The sequence below is a fragment of the Sceloporus undulatus genome, chromosome 1, assembly GCF_019175285.1.
Source record: "Sceloporus undulatus isolate JIND9_A2432 ecotype Alabama chromosome 1, SceUnd_v1.1, whole genome shotgun sequence".
NCBI lineage: Eukaryota > Metazoa > Chordata > Lepidosauria > Squamata > Phrynosomatidae > Sceloporus > Sceloporus undulatus.
This window is the reverse complement of record NC_056522.1, coordinates 166116530-166134283: the sequence shown is the minus strand read 5'-3', so window position 1 is coordinate 166134283 and position 17754 is coordinate 166116530. Positions and strand designations below refer to the sequence as shown.

General features: G+C 37.8%; 1 protein-coding gene across 5 annotated transcripts in view; it reads right to left on the bottom strand.

Annotated features, from left to right (window-relative positions):
• HDAC4 (histone deacetylase 4) overlaps positions 1–17754 on the bottom strand; it is a 120546-nt gene that overhangs the window by 88181 nt on the left and 14611 nt on the right. For 4 of the 5 annotated variants that reach the window (XM_042446199.1, XM_042446209.1, XM_042446227.1 and 1 more), the window contains exons 2-3: positions 15047–15118; positions 1572–1816 (exon numbers count right to left, since the gene is read on the bottom strand). In XM_042446199.1, the coding sequence (XP_042302133.1) occupies positions 1572–1816; positions 15047–15118 (317 nt within the window). The remainder of the gene's footprint in view (positions 1–1571; positions 1817–15046; positions 15119–17754) is intronic. The other variant, XM_042446217.1, reaches the window with a different exon arrangement.

Sequence of the window (17754 nt, the reverse complement as noted above, 5' to 3'; positions counted from 1 at the left end):
AAAACTTACATTAAAGGTTAAACTAAAGTCCCTGTGAAAGGAAGAGAAGGACTGGCACAACCAAAGAAATGTTTTCTGATCATGAGTTAGATACCTTTTAAAGTACAATGAACAAATATTTTCACAACACAGTCCTGTACACTAAACAAGATGATTTTTTTTTTAAAAAAAAACAGAAGCATTCAAGACACAATAAAATGGCTGTTGAATGACTTGGATTAAGGGACCTTCAATCTATTTTTGGACAGCATACTTTCAGTGCAGGGGCAAGCAACTTTGGGAGATCTGGAAGCCAATTTTATACCCCTGGAGTCCACAGGCTGTCAAGAAAACAGAAACAGAAAAGCAAAAGCAGATGCTGATGGAAATCAACATTTGATTTGTTGTTGTTGTTTTAAAAATTCAACAGTGAACAAGAGACATTAACTTACTGAAAGGTGAATCACCACTCCTGGAAGCTTTTGGAAGAGGCAATTTTCAGACACCCAGAGGATAGAAAACGAGTGGCCTAGGGCAGTGCTACTTCAGCTATGTGAGAGACCAGCAGGTCTTTCTCACTGTGACAGGGACTGCCACCGTATTTGTGCCCACTGACCACAACTACCATATATATATATTTATATCCTGGAAACTTGCAATGGACTGGCAGCAAGTAGCTCATGGACTAACACCAGTCCACAGACCACCACTTTTGAGTTGCGCTTGTCTAGGGAACTCTGGAGGTCACTAAAACAGCCTTGGGAGTTGCATGTGGTCCAAATGCTGCACTCTGCTCATCTTTCATCTAGAGAGTAGATACTCTTGTATATTTGAGAACCTCATTTTAATTCTAATCTTTCTGATTGCTACAATTTATGCTCTTAAATATATGTGACAATTACATCATCCCACTTTCACCACTGACCCTTCACAGATCTTTGATTATGAGCAAAGGACTCTCTGAAGAGAGAGCTGAATTACTGAGCAGCTTGAATCATACCATCTCTCTTTTTATAAATTTAACTAGTAATATTTGCCGACTTTGAAATACACAATTGCTGAGAGTTACTTATTTTTAATACCAGAAACAGCCAACAAGCACTGCAAAAACCAGTACTCACTGAGGTCATATTTTCCTGTATTCCTCTCAGCAACTGCTCATTGATGGTTTGCTGAACATCAAAACATGAACATCTCACTACCTGGGAATAAGCTTTTGACAAATGAACAGACTAAATGTTTGGAGGCATACTCAAGCAGTCATAGCAATCAGAGACTAAGAAGATAGCATGGCAAGACAGTAAGCCTTGGAGCCACCCCCAAGAGTCCTCAAAAATATTTTAACAACAAAACCAGTCACATACAAATATATTTCTATCCTGCTATACAGTCTGATAAATATCAACTTATTTAACACATATCAGCCAAAACAAGAGATATAAACCCACTGAATGACTTACATGTGTGTTGGTTTACAATTTAGCAACTGCTTCCGTGGGTCTGAAGTTGTGACCAGCAGCTGGATTTAAGACTCCAATCCAATACTGAAAACAACTCTAACTTGCTGCTTAAAGTTGATTTGCATGTCTCACCTTTATGTGTTCATGCAGCTGAGCTTCATGCTGACGAGAGAGCTGTTCATGTTGTCTCTGGAATTCTGCTATGAGGATCTGTCTCTGGATCTGCTGTTTTTGTTTGAGGGCCAGCAGCTCCTGCTGGAGCTGCTGTTCACGCAATGTAGGCTCAGCCACTGGGATGGAGAACTGATGGTCCAAGCGGAGATCCATAGGAACTACAGATGGTGCAACTTGCAAGGGTAGTGTTGTGGTCACATCAACTGTAATACACAAAGTAAAAAGATCAGCTCATCTCTGATGATCAACATGCTAGCTAAAACAAGGATTCACTTTCATATTTAAAATATTCAAGGATTTTGAAGTTTTAAATTATGGAATTGTTTCATGGCAATACAAAAGTACAAACAGAAAGATGTAAATTTTACATTTAACAACTTTCACATATGCTCAGAGCTGTGTGTGCAGCCATTAAAAATTATACACCTTCCAGGTTCTCATCTCACAATGAATTACTGCACAAACAGAAAGAATCGATTAGGTTACCAGTGGCAGTACTAGAAACTTTTTCAAGTCTGTGATTTTTAAAAAAATCAGCAACAATTTGGGCTGCAGTTTTAAGTGGTTTAGTTGCAAGACTAGCTGGGTAAAGCCTGTGGTCTACTGGAGTATCTTAATTACCCACATACTTTCCTAGAAACCCCAGCAGAAGATGTTCGAAATTGCTGACAGCCAACTGCAGCCTGGAATTCTTGTTTCAACTTACTCTCTCTACCAGAAGACCAGAAGGGTTGAGGTCAATGGAAGGCTCCATTCATGCTGACTTTCAGAAAACAAGAAGCCTTTCATAATAGTAAAATTAAACCTTCACTCTCAAGGAACAGCCTGCAATCAACTTTACAATACTGACTCTGACCAGCAATATTCATTAAAATTTGCATGTCCCTATGAGATCCAATTAAAAATAAAATTGTACATCATCATGGTAAATCAATACATTTTGTATCCCAAAACATTTTTGCTACCAATTTCATCTGGAACTCAAACATGCCTGTCTTTCTTTATATTAGGATACACAGTTGTCATGAATATTTCCTTGAATACAATAGTTCCCACTGCCCTTCAAAGACCCCACCTGACAACTGATGTGTAAAGTAAATGTGCCACAAACTACATTTTATACAGTCAACCCTCCACATTCGCTGGGGTTAAGGACACAGAATGCCCATGAAAGTGGAAAAACCACAAATAATAAAACTTTTTTTAATATTTTACCTGAGAAACACCTCTTTAGTAATTTCTAGGTCCTCCAGAGAAATTCTATGGTCAACATCTGCTGTAAGCTGACCACAGAAATATGCTGGACAATTTACAAATACCTAGTGAAGTGCTCTCTCTAGGAATCTCTATGTCCTCCAGCGCAACCTGTGGTGGTAGTTGGCTATGGAGTCATGCTGGAGGACATAGAGATTCCTAGTAAGAACATGTTAATCAAATCTGTGAATAATAAAAGCCCCAAATGTGGAGGGATGACTGTGAAGGGATTTAATCTAAATCATCAGCAACATAGTCAAATCTTACTATTTTTTAAAGGTGCTTTTCTATGTGACTTCTCACATTTGGCTAATAAAACCAGGTCTTATTACACTGCAGAAGGCCTATTTCTGAAGAAAACTTTCATATTTTCACTATTTGTTGGAAACATAATCTACACCTCATATGCCTTTAGTGCAAGACAAGTATGCCAGCTGCAGAGATCATCAACATCCTTCCCATTCATTGTATTCACAGACTGGTGCGTCAAACATGACTCATACTATTTTAGTCACAAAAAAACTATCAGACATGCCATGAGTTCCAAACAGAAGCAATGAGTGCATCTGACCCCCAGTACTCTTTGGAAACAATAAAAGCTTCTCTGCTTAATGAACATGTCAACCAAACAGAAAAAAGCCTGTATTGTCATGAATATTTTATGGAGAACTAGAAAATTGCTTTTAACAGCTATGGCTTCACAGTATATTCGTATGACCAGATTCATGACGTCTACAAAAAATACAAAGACCATATTCAGAGTTTTAATGACAAATGCCAAAGGCACAAATTATATCTAAATTATGAATAGGTTGTATTCTTGGTTCAGTCTTTTCTGGAATCACAAAACACACACACACACTCTACAGATTTTCAAAGATTTTCTAATTTTTGTTGGACAGGAATGTGTCACTTTCTTAGAAGCTAAAATTTTAACACTTTCAACATACACATTAAGAACTTTATATTTTCCAATGATTAGCAAGCCTAATGAATACTCAAAACATAATTTGTGTGTTGTTGTTGTTCTTATTGCTGGTGCTGCTGCTGCATGCCTTCAAGTCATTCCTGACTTATGGAAACCCTAAGGCGAACCTGTCATAAGTTATGTCCCCCCCCCTTTGGCACATGTCTTCATAGCAGGTTTGCCACTGTCAACCTCTGAGGCTGGAAGGCAACTCAGTGAGTTTACATGACCAAGCTGAGATTGGAACCCTGGTAACCAAAGTCATAGTACAATGCTCAAACCACTACACCACAATGGCTGGGTGATTCTAGGCCATCTCTTCCTGTCCTTGGTCTACCAATAAGTTAGAACAAGAAAGCACCCAACCTGCGCCACTAGAGATAGGAAGGCCCGGGGGAAAGGAAAAATTAGGAGAAAAATTTTCCCCATTTTTTTTTCCTGAAGCCTTTTTTGTTTATTTTTTCCAAAAAATTGGAAAAATTCAAAAAAGGAAGAAAACTGATTATGGAATGTTTTATTTTAGCATGACGAATAAAATCTTTAAGACAAGGTGTTCATATATTCTCCAAATCATTTCTAAAAACTACATACAGTATCAGATTACTCAAATTTCTGTGCACTGAATGAAGAGAAGATTAAGAGGTGATATGATAGCTTTGTTCAAATATTTGAAGGGATGTCATATTGAGGAGGGAGCTAGCTTGTTTTCTGCTGCTCCAGAGACTACAACATGGAACAATGGATGCAAAGTGCAGGAAAAGAGATTCCACCTCAACATTAGGAGGAACTTCCTGACAGTAAGGGCTGTTCGACAGTGGAACACACTCCCTCGGAGTGTAGTGGAGTCTCCTTCCTTGGAGGTCTTCAAGCAGAGGCTGGATGGCCATCTGTCGGGGATGCTTTGATTGTGGTTTCCTGCATGGCAGGGGGTTGGACTGGATGGCCCCTGTGGTATCTTCCAACTCTATGATTCTATGACACATTCATAACTGCTCTATACAATATACAGAAACAGAATAATTAAACTTAAGGCATCAATCCATAAATCATTGACCCTGTAATGCAACTACACGTGTCAGCAAATCTTAAGGAGAGTTAAGTTTGTGGAATCTATTTTCATGAGTCTGGCTGAATGAGAGCAAGCAAGTCCTAGGTTATGAACTGAACTCTCCAGTGCAAGAGCAAGATGCTTTTCTTCCTTTAAGGGGCACTGAAAGAATCTGGTCAATGTTTGGAAACATTCATACTAAATCAAGAAATAAACTGACATGTAAAAGGGTAGAGAAGCTTCTTTTAATCTGGGTACACCTTCGGATTTCAGAAGTCCATGATAACTATGATGACTACAAACATAACAAAGCAGAAGCAGAGACTTAAACTGATATTGATAATCAGGACTGCATCCACACTGCAGAAATAATGTTGTAAACTGCTTAGACACTGTTTAGGTGGTATGAAGCAATATATAAATGAAGCTTGGTTTTTTTTTTGGGGGGGGGACACCACTTTAACTGCCATGGCTCAGTGCAATGGAATTCTGGGATTTGTAGTTTTATAAGACATTTGGCCTTGTGTCATAGAGTTCTGATGCCACAACAAACTACAATCCCCAGGATTCCCTACCACTTAGCCATGACAGTTAAAGTGGTGTCAAACTTGAATATTTCTGCAGTGTGGCTGCAGCCCAGGGCTCAGAAAATGAATCTGATTAAATTCCATGACTATTAATTGAATCTTACTCCCTTCTCCCTTCCACACATAAACACACACACACACCAATTCTTTTTAAGGGAATGGGTGCTTTATGTCTATTCAATACTGTGGAGAGGAAATTTTTTTTTTTTGTTACTAATGTTGATGATTTCTTCTGTGGGTTTTTTGTTTGTTTGTTTGTTTTGTATTTTTGTATTTTTGCCTGCTCCACATAAACTAGCAAAACCAAAGTTCAGGAGATATTACTCCATTTGTTAAAAATCATTTTTTAAAAAATAAAAATAAAAATCTGTTTGCAATAATTGTTTGAATACACTGTATTTTAATATACCAATTGCGGTAATTTCATGCCAAATCAAATTGTACATAGTCAGATGTTATGTCCCTAAAGTAACAGAGTGACTTTCAATCTGTAAATAGGACTGGATCTTTTCTGCTCCTATTTGGGCCAGCAATGGAGGGTGCCTTCGGGACCGTGGCATCTTCAAGTGGGGCGGATTCAAGCTGCCCCTTCCTGCCGTCTGTTCTGGCCCTATATTTAACAAAGGTCCAAAACACACTACAGAAATAATCCTGTTTGAGACCACTTTATAACTGTCCTGGCTCAGTGCTAGGGAATCCTGGGAACTGTAGTTTATTGGGACACCAGAGCTCTCTGACAGAGAAGGCTAAATGTCTCACAAAATCACAGTTCCGAGAATTCCCTAGCATTAAGCCAGGGCAGTTAAAACCATCTCAACCTGGATTATTTCTGCAGTGCATTTAAGACCAAAAACTCTCTAAACTGCAGATGTTCTTTTATAGAATACTGAAACGAAGTAATTGTGAAAATGTAAGACAAGAAATATCACAATTAGTTTAAAGAACTAATGTATTTTAACTTCTTTCTTATTCTGATTAACATACATCTTATGTGTCCTCACCATTTTTCACCTTTAATCATTTCTATGGTATTTTCATTTTTTCACCATTATCACCAGGAGCAGAAAAATAACAGTACAAATAACTAGCACTGATACCTCTCCTTGTCCCCACACACATTCTGGAAATGCATATAATACAAGGTGTTAGTACAGTGTGCCTGCGTCATATGTGGGCATGCTATTGGCGACTTTCAGCTTATGCTGAAAGCCACACGACGGAACCGGCAATGGTGCACACACCACATGCATGAGACCCACTATTTTCAATGGGGCTCAAGCATGAACAGTATTTGCCTTATGCGGGGGGGGGGGGGGGGGGGGGGGGGGGGGGGGGGGGGGGGGTCGGAACGGATCCTCCACGTAAAGCAAGGGAGCACTGTCTAAGTAACAGAATTCACAGTACAGTACACAGTAAGGGAAATACCGTGTATGCTTGAGCCCCATTTAAAACAATAGAGCTTGTGCATGAGGTGCGGCATGGCGCACGTGCCATTCCCTCTTCTGGTGTGCAGCTTCAGGGTAAGCTGAAAGTCACTATGATGCAGGCGGGCTGTATTCAGAGTCCATTTAGAGCCTGACAGAAATAATGTTTGCTCACAGGAAAACACCACATGTGTATTACAGCTCCTGCAGAATTTTAGATCAGGTTAGCGACTGCCAAACGATTATTTCTTTGTAAGAAGAATACTCCATGCATACTCAGCATTTGTGAAGAAGGAATACGTACATTCAAAGGAATGCTTTCTTTAATTTTACAGAACACATTAACACAAATTCCCAAACACACTAGCAATTTATTATGAATATGAGCAAAAATTCTATTTTCATTCCATCCTTAAAAATATTTATATGTTGCACCATTTTCTTTTTACTCAATGTGTCAAGAATAAAAAGAATGCTTGCTTCATGATGGTACTGTTTAGAAGAATACACTGCATATGTAAAGCACTCTTTCCACTATCTATACTTCAGTAAATGTCAAAACTTTCTGAAACACTAAGAGACAATGAGATCATAGCTATTTATAGAAAAAAGCTTCTGCAGTATCTGACTGCAGTGCCAAGATAAAAGAATGATATTTTAATTTAAGCTGTAACAGGACATACTTCTACATGGAACAACAAGATTAATATGTGAACAAGGCCACATATTAATCTATCTAGTCAGGTTTAAATGGCTTTTTAGTAACAATTAGGAAATGGGGAAATCTACAATGCTTGAGTAATGAATCAAATTGGAAGACAAAGCCAAGCAGAACTTTGAATAAAAGTGGAAGTAGGGTGGTTTGTGTTGCTAGGCAAATTATAATCACAGTGGAAAGTGGAAAGACTTTTGCAGTAATTTTCATTAATAGTGCACTGTAGACATAAACTGAGATCTGAGATTGCAGATGCACAGTATACCACTCCATGCATGCAGCTCTGCACTTCTTTGCTTAACCCAAGAGCTGTCAAGCCGCTCACCCCAAGAGGGGGAGCTGGAGCAGCCATTCCCTGGCAGGGGAAAAGAGAAAGGAGGTGACTCAGGAGACCAAAAAACTCTTCATCTTGTTTACAAGGGGTAGAAAGAAAAAGCTGCTCTTTATCCAGGAAAATAACCTTGTTTTATCTTAGTTGTAGCTGTAGACAGGACAGGCTACCTCTTGGTCATCTAAATCATATTCCGAACCAGGGAACAACCGAAACCTCACCCAACCTCTCCAGGTGACAACTGTCTTGAGATGAGAGGACAGTAAGAAATGGATGGGAATAGCTCCTTGAATATCATCCCCAAGTGATGCACACATATATGAGAAATAGGATTCCAGCCATAATGTTCTTATATCTGTTATGCTCTGGAGCTACCTACTCTTTCCTTCACATTATAATATGCATTAACACCTTTCTATACCTTTTTCTAGATTATTATATGCATGCACTAAAAGTTACCTCCAACTATGTGAAAGATAGAAGAAATCTATTAATGTGGAAAGTACCTGTAAAAAGCACGTGTTATTATATTTATTACATGTAACCAGCATTTTAAAAAATATCTATTGATTTTAATTCCATAATGTTCTTGCAAACTTTTTAAAGATTTTGAGTCGTGCCCAGGACTGCACTCACTGTGACTCTGGAAGCAAGCCTTAGACTCATTAGGTTGGATTTATTGTAAGTCTCTCCCATGCAAAAGGACTTCTTTCACCCATAGAAAGCAACTGATCTACCTAAATATTTCCAGTACCTCCACTTCTCTGGCTGTCTCATTTGCCCCACAGTGAAAATACAGCCCAGAGAACTGGTAGATGGGGCAGATGGTGCTGGGAGTGTGAGAACTTAAAACTACTAGTAGTGTTCAGAGCTGAACTCCACTCGAGGATGCTCTCAATAATGGAATTAAATGCTAGATCCTATCGGTATGTTCTCTTCCATACAAGACATGCAAAGAAATTATCACATATTTTACATATGCAGTATTCAAACACCACATTAAATGATGGTTCAAAGTGACAAAAAGAAGCCCTTGCAACCCTTTATCAATTATCTCACTATTTGTTTCTGGCTTCAGATTACCAAATGTTGTCTTGAAGACATTTTATTCTGTCAGGCATTTTAATATTGCTTTGAATTGGTTTGGGTTCTCCCCTTTTGTTTCAAGGCTATTGTGTTTTCTATCCGTATTTATTCCTTTTAAATGTGTTTTAACATTAGAATATTTGTGATTTTTCTAAAAAATTAATTTGGGGCAATGCATTTTTAAAGCAAGAACCCAACTACATAAAACAAATTAATCATATATATTTAATCATATGATTAAACTAAATTGGCCATATTAATCAGGTAAAACAGAGTCTCTTTCCCTTATTTACATTACTGGGAAACTACACTACACAATTCTCAACAATAGAAGTGGCATTCTGTTAGAAATAAGTAAAACACCCTTTTGCCTTAATATTAATAGCTAACTGCATATTAACTATGAACATGTTTACAGAAGCATGGCATTCCCATGCCTTTCTATTATTTGCAGTATTTATACCCTGCTCTTCAGCCACAAAGACTCTCAGAACGCCTTACAGATGGTTAAGTTGACAGTTTTCTGTCCTCAGGTTTACAACCTAAATAAGACACAAAGCACAAAGAAAAGGGAATGACACTGGGAGGGGGGATTAGGTCCAGCAGACACTGCCTCTTTTTCTCCCCAATGAAGCCAGGGCAGTGGCAATTGGGATGGAGGGAAGGCCTTTCATCTGCTTCTGGGGCTAGACATAACAGAGCTATGTCTGCCTCTTCATCCATTTAATATCTTTCTATTTAAGAAACCAAGCATGGTCCATATTTTCTCTTTCTCTCACACACACACAAAGAGAGAGAGAAAGAGATTTTTACTTCACATGAGTTCCTGCTTGCTTGGCTTCCAGGAGATCATTTTTAAAACTTTTTCACAACTTTTTTTTCCTTCTTACCTCCCTGTTCTTCCACAGGCAATATAAATAATCGTGATATCGAGCGCCCTTGAATGCACATTCTGCCCACTAATCTGTTATACCTACCAGAACTCGCTACAAAATCCTTCATGTTCTACAATCAAATAACTAATCATAATTCCTGGTGTTCTCTCATTCCTTCAGCCTTAATGTAACAATTTACCAATGAAGGTAGGAGCTGAAACACAGTAAGATCCGGTTAGGAAATAAAGCTAGGAGGAACTATGCAAGCTGCCAATCCTAGGAGCTGGGGAGCAAAAGAGTTTGTAATGCCTGGCGAGAAATCTTTACACACACACATACACACACAAATGGGAAAGCACATTAACTTGACTGTCACACTTCCAATCAAAAATGCAGATGAGGAAAAATAAAGGGGTTCCTTGCAGAGTTCATTCTAGTCAGTCAGAAATTACATGACAGATCTGACATTTTGCACATACTTCATTCTGAATATCACGAAGGCTTTTATGTAGTAAGGGATGTCTGGTTGGGAAATTGCATCTTGGTAGTCGTCATGGCCAAAGGTGGCAGTGGGCATAGCCAATGTCTCCAACGTTTCCTACCATAACTTCAAAAATTACAAATCTACTCTTAATATATGCATGCACTGACACACACGCAGCCTGTCTCCACCCTCAGGGTAAGGAGATTTAAACCTCTTCTCCCCATGCACAGAGTCTCATTGTGAACCCCTTTTTCCTGTAGCCCTGACTGATGTTCTTCCCAATGACAATTAATGTGGTGCTGTGCTGTGTGTGTATGATTTAAATAGGGACGACAGCAGACAGGGAAACCTCCCAACTCCTTTCATACCCATGCCACTTTTGCTGAGGCTTGCTGGGGATGTGCAACCGAGGGGAGCCTGGGCGGGAAGTGATCCCTGACCCACTGACATATAAATATCTACCAAGTGAAACTACATTCTTCATGGGATGAAACAGACTGGAATTCATGAATGCTTATGCCAAATAACACTTGTTAATCTTTAAAATGCCATAAACCTTTTTGATGTTTTATCTGTTAACCATACTCCTGGGAATTTTCCAGTTCTACAAAACACTCACGATTTTCAATAATGGAAGCTCTTCTATTTATTCACCACTTTGCATGTTGAGAGTTATGGAAGTGAAGGCTGGGGGCAGGGGTACTAGTGCACTATCACCTCCTTGTACTCGGTCAACATGCATAGATGTGAACAGGGTTTTATTACTGTCACATGTATGGTTTGGTTTTGTTTCAAAATGATTGATATTACAGTTTTATTGCTTATAATGTATCTTCTGAAAGTATTAGTGTACAGCCTAGCATGGAGGTGGGAATTATGCAGCCTTCCAAATGCTATAGAATTGCAACTCTCATACTACCGTATCTTATCACTGACTATGGGGGCTAATGCTGATGTCACTTGCAAGCCAACAACGTCTCGGTCACATGAATACCAGGTTTGGTAGAGCAAGCAATTGCTTTGATGAAGACTGTACAGAGCTGAAGAGGAGAGTTCAGCTCCATTTTAGGCAGTATAAGTTTTCTGGTGACAAGAAATTGTTCCCTACCCATGTTCAGAAAGGAAAAAAAATCATACAAATTTTGGTCATAAAAAATAACAAGGCAGAAAGGAATTGATAGGAGACACTGAATATAGCCACAACAAATACAGGCTATAAGCTATTCTAGTAAATCATTATAGACTAAATATTTGTAATACTCCTGTGAGAACTTGAAAACATTTCTTCTCAAGTTTTACAAACTTGGTTAGACTCGAAGAGGGCTCATTTAAGATATGTTACTGGAAGCTTGCAAGAAAAAAAATCTAGAACGAGGAAACTCCATAACTAGACTAGTTCCTTTTGAATTATTTATATTGGACATTAATTAGTGCATAGCATCTCTCACTTTATTAGCCTATATTGACATACTGGGCTGTATCTTCTATAGCTAACATAAAACAGTTGTGGTACCCAATTATTTTTAAAAGGCTCTAAACTAGACTCTTCATATTATATACTGCTTTACTTTATTGCACCCTTTCCTGTATTGTTATGTATTATTTATATGTATTATGCTATTATTTCTTAGACTGTACACCAGGGGCACCTTTACTTTATCTATTTTATTGTTTGTATGTACAGCGCTATATAAATAAAGCATAATAATAACAATAAACTGGGGTAAATCTACACTAAAATACTTTAACTACCATGGCTCTATCCTACTGAATTCTAGGATTTGTAGTTTTGTGAAACACTAGCACTCTTTGGCATAGAAAGCTAAATACCTTTCAAAACTACAAACTCCAGGATTCCATAAAACTCATACATTTTTATCAACTTAATTTAGGCACAGTCTCAAAGCTAGACAATATTTTCTTGCTTCTAGGAGTCAACTGTCAACATTTTGTTTTACAAGCATTTAAAGTGGTGTCAAACTGCATTACTTCTACAGCGTAGATGCATCCTAAAATCTAAATCCAATTGCTAATCTCAACTAGAGCAGACCCACTGAATCAACAGTTGAATGGTAAATCAGTACAGTCAGCCCTCCATATCCACAGATTTTCCATCTAAGAATTCAACCATCTATGACTTGAAAATATCCCCCCCCCCCAACTCCAAAAAGCAACACTTGATTTTGCCATTTTATACAAGGGATATAATTTTACTACATCACTGTATATAACAGAACTTGAGCATCTACAGATTCTAGTATCCATGAGAAGGCGGGTTTTCCTGGAACCAAACCCTATAGATACCAAGCAGCCACTATACATACATAAATCCCATTGATTCAACAGTCTATTTTAATTGAGACCAGCTATTGTATTTAGGCCCAATGTATTTTGTGCCATGTCCTGGAAAAATTTATGCAATGCATCTATAAATTAGAAGAGGGTAGGAAAGAATATCATGAGTGATAAACAAATTGGGTTCTGACAGTAATGCTCTACTCTGGACCATCTATTTATTCTTTGTCACTTAGCAAAAATTATTATTAAACATCAAAAGAGTAAATTATATTATATATTTATAGATCTTTATAGATCTTAAGTCAACCTTCAAATGAATCTCCAGAGAGTGTATTTGGGAAAAATTAAAAACAACATCAATCAACCTCTATCTAAATTTATCTTTCTTCCAAACTTCTGAATATCATTTGCCTAAATTGGCTGGTACAGATATTCTATTTTTGCTTTAAACGGTTGATGTTATGCTACTGTTGCAGATGCAGTCTAGATTCAACAGATTTGAGAATAAATTTTCAAATAATTTTAAGGCTCAATCAATTGTTACTAATGATAAAAGTGATTTTAAAAAACAAATGTAAGAAAATCAACTAGACATCAATAAAAAATAACTGAGCATCATTTAACTGATTCATTTTTGGAATTAGTTTATCAGATCTGCTGACTAAAATGTCTTCTTTCTTCTAATAAATTTAATGTTTACAAATACATCACCAACTGAATGGTCAATTAATCAGATCTTTTTTACTTGTCAAAAATACAGGCACTCTGGCAAGTAATTTTTGTTATTGTATTTTCTAGTAAGAAAGCTAATCTTTCAGTAGAAAAATGCATGGGCCTAACTTCAATTGCTAGTCCTAACCAGAGTAAACTCAAAGTAAGTTCCATTGATTCGGCTACTGTATATATTTGTCTATAAGTCTAAAAATGTATGCCCAAAAATTGACCCCAAAATCTGAGGTCGACTTATTTACGGGTCAGTATAATATGACAGGAGCTCTTTCAAATTTCCCCATGCAGTGCGGAGAGGAGTTTATTTCTCTCTGAGGCCAAGCAGAAAGAGTCCTGGGTGACTGATATTACTGTTTGTTTAAGAGTCCATCTCCTGCCCTCACGTCTGGCTGAAACGAAAGCTGAAACGATGAAGCAAAAAGCCTCAGTGAGAGTCTCTATTGCCACACGTACACATACACACACTGAAGGAGCCTCGAAGTTTTACCCTGTCCTCAACTTATACATTAGGCCGACTTATAGTTGAGTATATATAGTAATTTATTCCACTTAGAACTAGCTATTGAATTTTGGCCATAGTATATGAAGAATGGTACAAGTGTGTTCTGTTATAGACGTGCAAACTGGACAGTGTTCTATTTACCATATGCCTCACTTTTATGTACACTTTATAGACACATTTGTTTTACATGTACAGTACTTATTTATTAGATTTTATTCCACCTTTTCCCCAATAATGGGACTTGAAGGACATAATAATAAAATCAAATAAAGCAAACTAGTTAAAATATAATTCAGATTAATTAACATATAATAAATTTTAACACTATTAAAATGATTCAATGATGGGGAATACAACACATTAAAAACCCATTTTGCTACAACCCAGCCTGACTACTAAGGCCTGTCTAAATAAAAATGTCTTTGCCTACTATAGAATGGGCAAAATGGGTAGCAGAGAGGCAACCATCCTAAACCTCCTCAGTGTGGAGCTCCACATCCTTCAAAATGACAGATGCTGTATCAAAAAAATATTAATGTATTGTTAATAAATGGAAAGAAGTCCTACTTGGACACTCAGGGACCTACACCAACCATCTGTGAGACAAGAGAAGAGAAAAAAACTAGAACATTCAACATTAATACAGAATGACTATAATAATGCAAACTTAGCATTATTTTGCTTGTTTGCATCAATGCCTTTCCAGCTGCCATTATTAATCTCATTTTTCACTTTAGCAATCCACATAACACCATTCAAATATTTATATACCTATTTATTTATGTACCTATTGACATGTTTTATTAGGAATTTTTAAACTGACCTCATAAAATAAAGAATGGTCTACAAAATTTGAAGTAATCCATTGAATAAATGATACAGTACTATGAAAATCTTTCAAAAGTAGAAAACCACAAACCTCCTATCACTCTAGAACAAAGGTGGAGAAACACTGATTCTTCCGATGTTTTGGCCTACAACAAACCCATCCACCAATGGTAAGGGAAGGAGAGAGATGGAGTTCAAAACATCTGAAGAGCCAAAGGTTTCTCATTGGTGTTCTGGATGATAATGCTAGATGTGCTTCTCACGCATGACATTAACAGCAGACAACTAAATGCTTTGTCTCATACCTGAACTTGGCATATGATTAACTCTGGTTGGATTTAGCAGTTCTACTGGCTGGTCCCTGCCAGAAAGTCCATCTGGGAAAGAAAAAAGAAAGAAACCCACCCAATGTCAGTTGTTCAATCACATTAAAGCTCATCAGAAGTGCTAATGAAACAGCCAATCAGAAACGGGAGGAAAACAATCAATTACACAAAAGAAGATTAACCTTCATCCATAAGTGTACAATGAGTTCTTGGTATCCACTGGAGTTTGGTTCCAATACTCTGCATGGGTAACAAAATCCATGGATGCTCAAAGTCCCAGGAAATACAATGGTGTAGTGAAATGGTGTCCCATATGCAAAATGGCAAAATCAAGATTGGCTTTTTGGAATTTATACTTTTTTGAGTATTTTCAAGCCATGGATGGTTGAATCCATGGATTAAGAAACCATGGATATAGAGGGTTGGTTGTAATTTTAATTGAGTACTTGTATCATTTTCATTTGTGATCAGGTGGATTGTGAGAATTCTGTTGCTTTTATATGGCATATATGCTTTGATAACTGGAGTTTCATTTAGGCAAAACTACATGGCCTATTAGAATAAAATAATACTTTCCCAGTGTAGTCAATCTGATTCTGAATAATTAGTGGAAAAAAGTTCTTCAAAAACAAGCCCAACCAGGTAATAAAAGGAAGAGTACAGGATGATTGCCTCAGGCAGGAAGAATGCAAGGCTTTGTTGAGAACTATGCTGTGCAAAAGATCAGGTACATTCCAAGGGCAAATCCTATACACTTTCAGTACAGATTAAACGTAAACCATTGTAGTTAAAAATGGCCCCCACAAATGTTTCAGCAAAGGGTTCATAGCCTTGAACTCACCCACTGTGTAAATCATCCACCAAATCAAAAGGGAAATTATGCTCTATGCCACTTCCACAAGTATTTTCAGGGCAGGGCAGTAGCTCAGAGGCCATCCTGAACAATTCTGCCCCAGAACACCAAACCACAAGAAAAGTCAATATGGTATTCTTCAGGCACATCATGACCAAGCTACTACCTCTGCTTGTTAGCACTGCAAGCAGAAGTAGTTTATGAGCCAAAGACAGGAAGACTCAATCCACTACTCAAGGTGAGCATACCCACCAGGAACTGCATGTCACTTCACACTTTTTCTGACAGTCATGTAGAAAACAAATTAATTAAAAATTAATACAATATTTTATTTATGAGAAGAAAATTAAAAGCAGGAATAAATTCTTGTTTTACTTATGCTGCAAGTCAATTATCTTACAAAAAGTTAAGATTATGTTGCAGTACTTGTAAAGAGTTCCCCAATTACTATTCATCTCCTTTTTACTGACAAGAATAAACCCCTGCCTAAAAATCTGGCTCGCAACAGGCAAAACCTGAAACAACTAATGTATGCTGGTGGTAGAGACGTAGCACAGCAAAAGCAGATAGGTATTTTTAAAACAAACACTTGAGATTTCAAGAAAACTACATGTAACGTTTAGCATAAAAGGAGTGGGGACAGGAAGGAGAAGCTAGCAGCACTTGAAATATTTTAGCATGAGCTTTCATGGCTATGAATCCCCTTCTTTAGATGCATCAATGGAGTGATATTAAACAGTTGCAAAGAAATGGGAATAATATAGATGGCAATAGAAAAGGGCATATTGTGATTCTGGCCATAAATCTTCAAAGAGCTGTGTTAGGTGACACAGGTATTTCAACTAATCTACAATATATACAGTGTGTCTGGGGTATTTTCTGACCCCACTGAAAATTCTAATGTATTTCAGAATAACAATATACCCCATGTCCACAGGAAGGGGTGCATAATAAAGTGTATTTCATGAAGCCCTGTTTAAATATATGAAGGGATGTCATATTGAGGAGGGAGCTAGCTTGTTTTCTGCTGCTCCAGAGACTAGGACCCGGGACAACGGATGCAAGCTCCAGGAAAAGAGATTCCACCTCAACATTAGGAAGAACTTAATGACAGTAAGGGCTGTTTGACAGTGGAACAAACTCCCTTGGAGTGTAGTGGAGTCTCGCCCCTTGGAGGTCTTTAAGCAGAGGCTGGATGACCATCTGTTAGGGATGCTTTGACTGAGAGTTCCTGCATGGCAGAATGGGGTTGGACTGGATGGCCCTTGTGGTCTCTTCCAACTCTATGATTGTATGATTCTATGCAGACAGGACCTATGGATCACTTTTCAATAGACCAGAAGGCTTAAAGACTGAAAGATGTTGAAACACTCGGAGGCAGAAAACCAACGTCCAGATTTGGTGGACAATTAGTTTGGAAGAGCTGTTGGGGGGGATACAACCAATGCAATACTACTGCTTTTATCAGTTTTGTTTTTCTGAGAAACACAGGTAACTGAAACACAAGGACCTCAGGTGACAGCATTGTCAAATGCCTAGTTCAGTTTAGTTCTTTGTAAATTTCACAACAAAACATGACTCCGGGGGAGTAAAATGTCTTATCTACCTGTGTTCAAGAAAGCTTTGTTTTATATGATATAGCCAAAATACCACGAAATCCAAAATATACATCAACAGCAATACCTTTATAAGGCCAATAAAAAAGGTGCAGAATACACCACGCTAGCTTTCAAAGCTTCTTTAGCAGGCAGAAGTGCTAACAATCCTGAAGGAGAAAAAAGTTATGGTATTGGGAGTCAGAGTCCTGCATCTTCAGATACAGTATTTCCTTAAA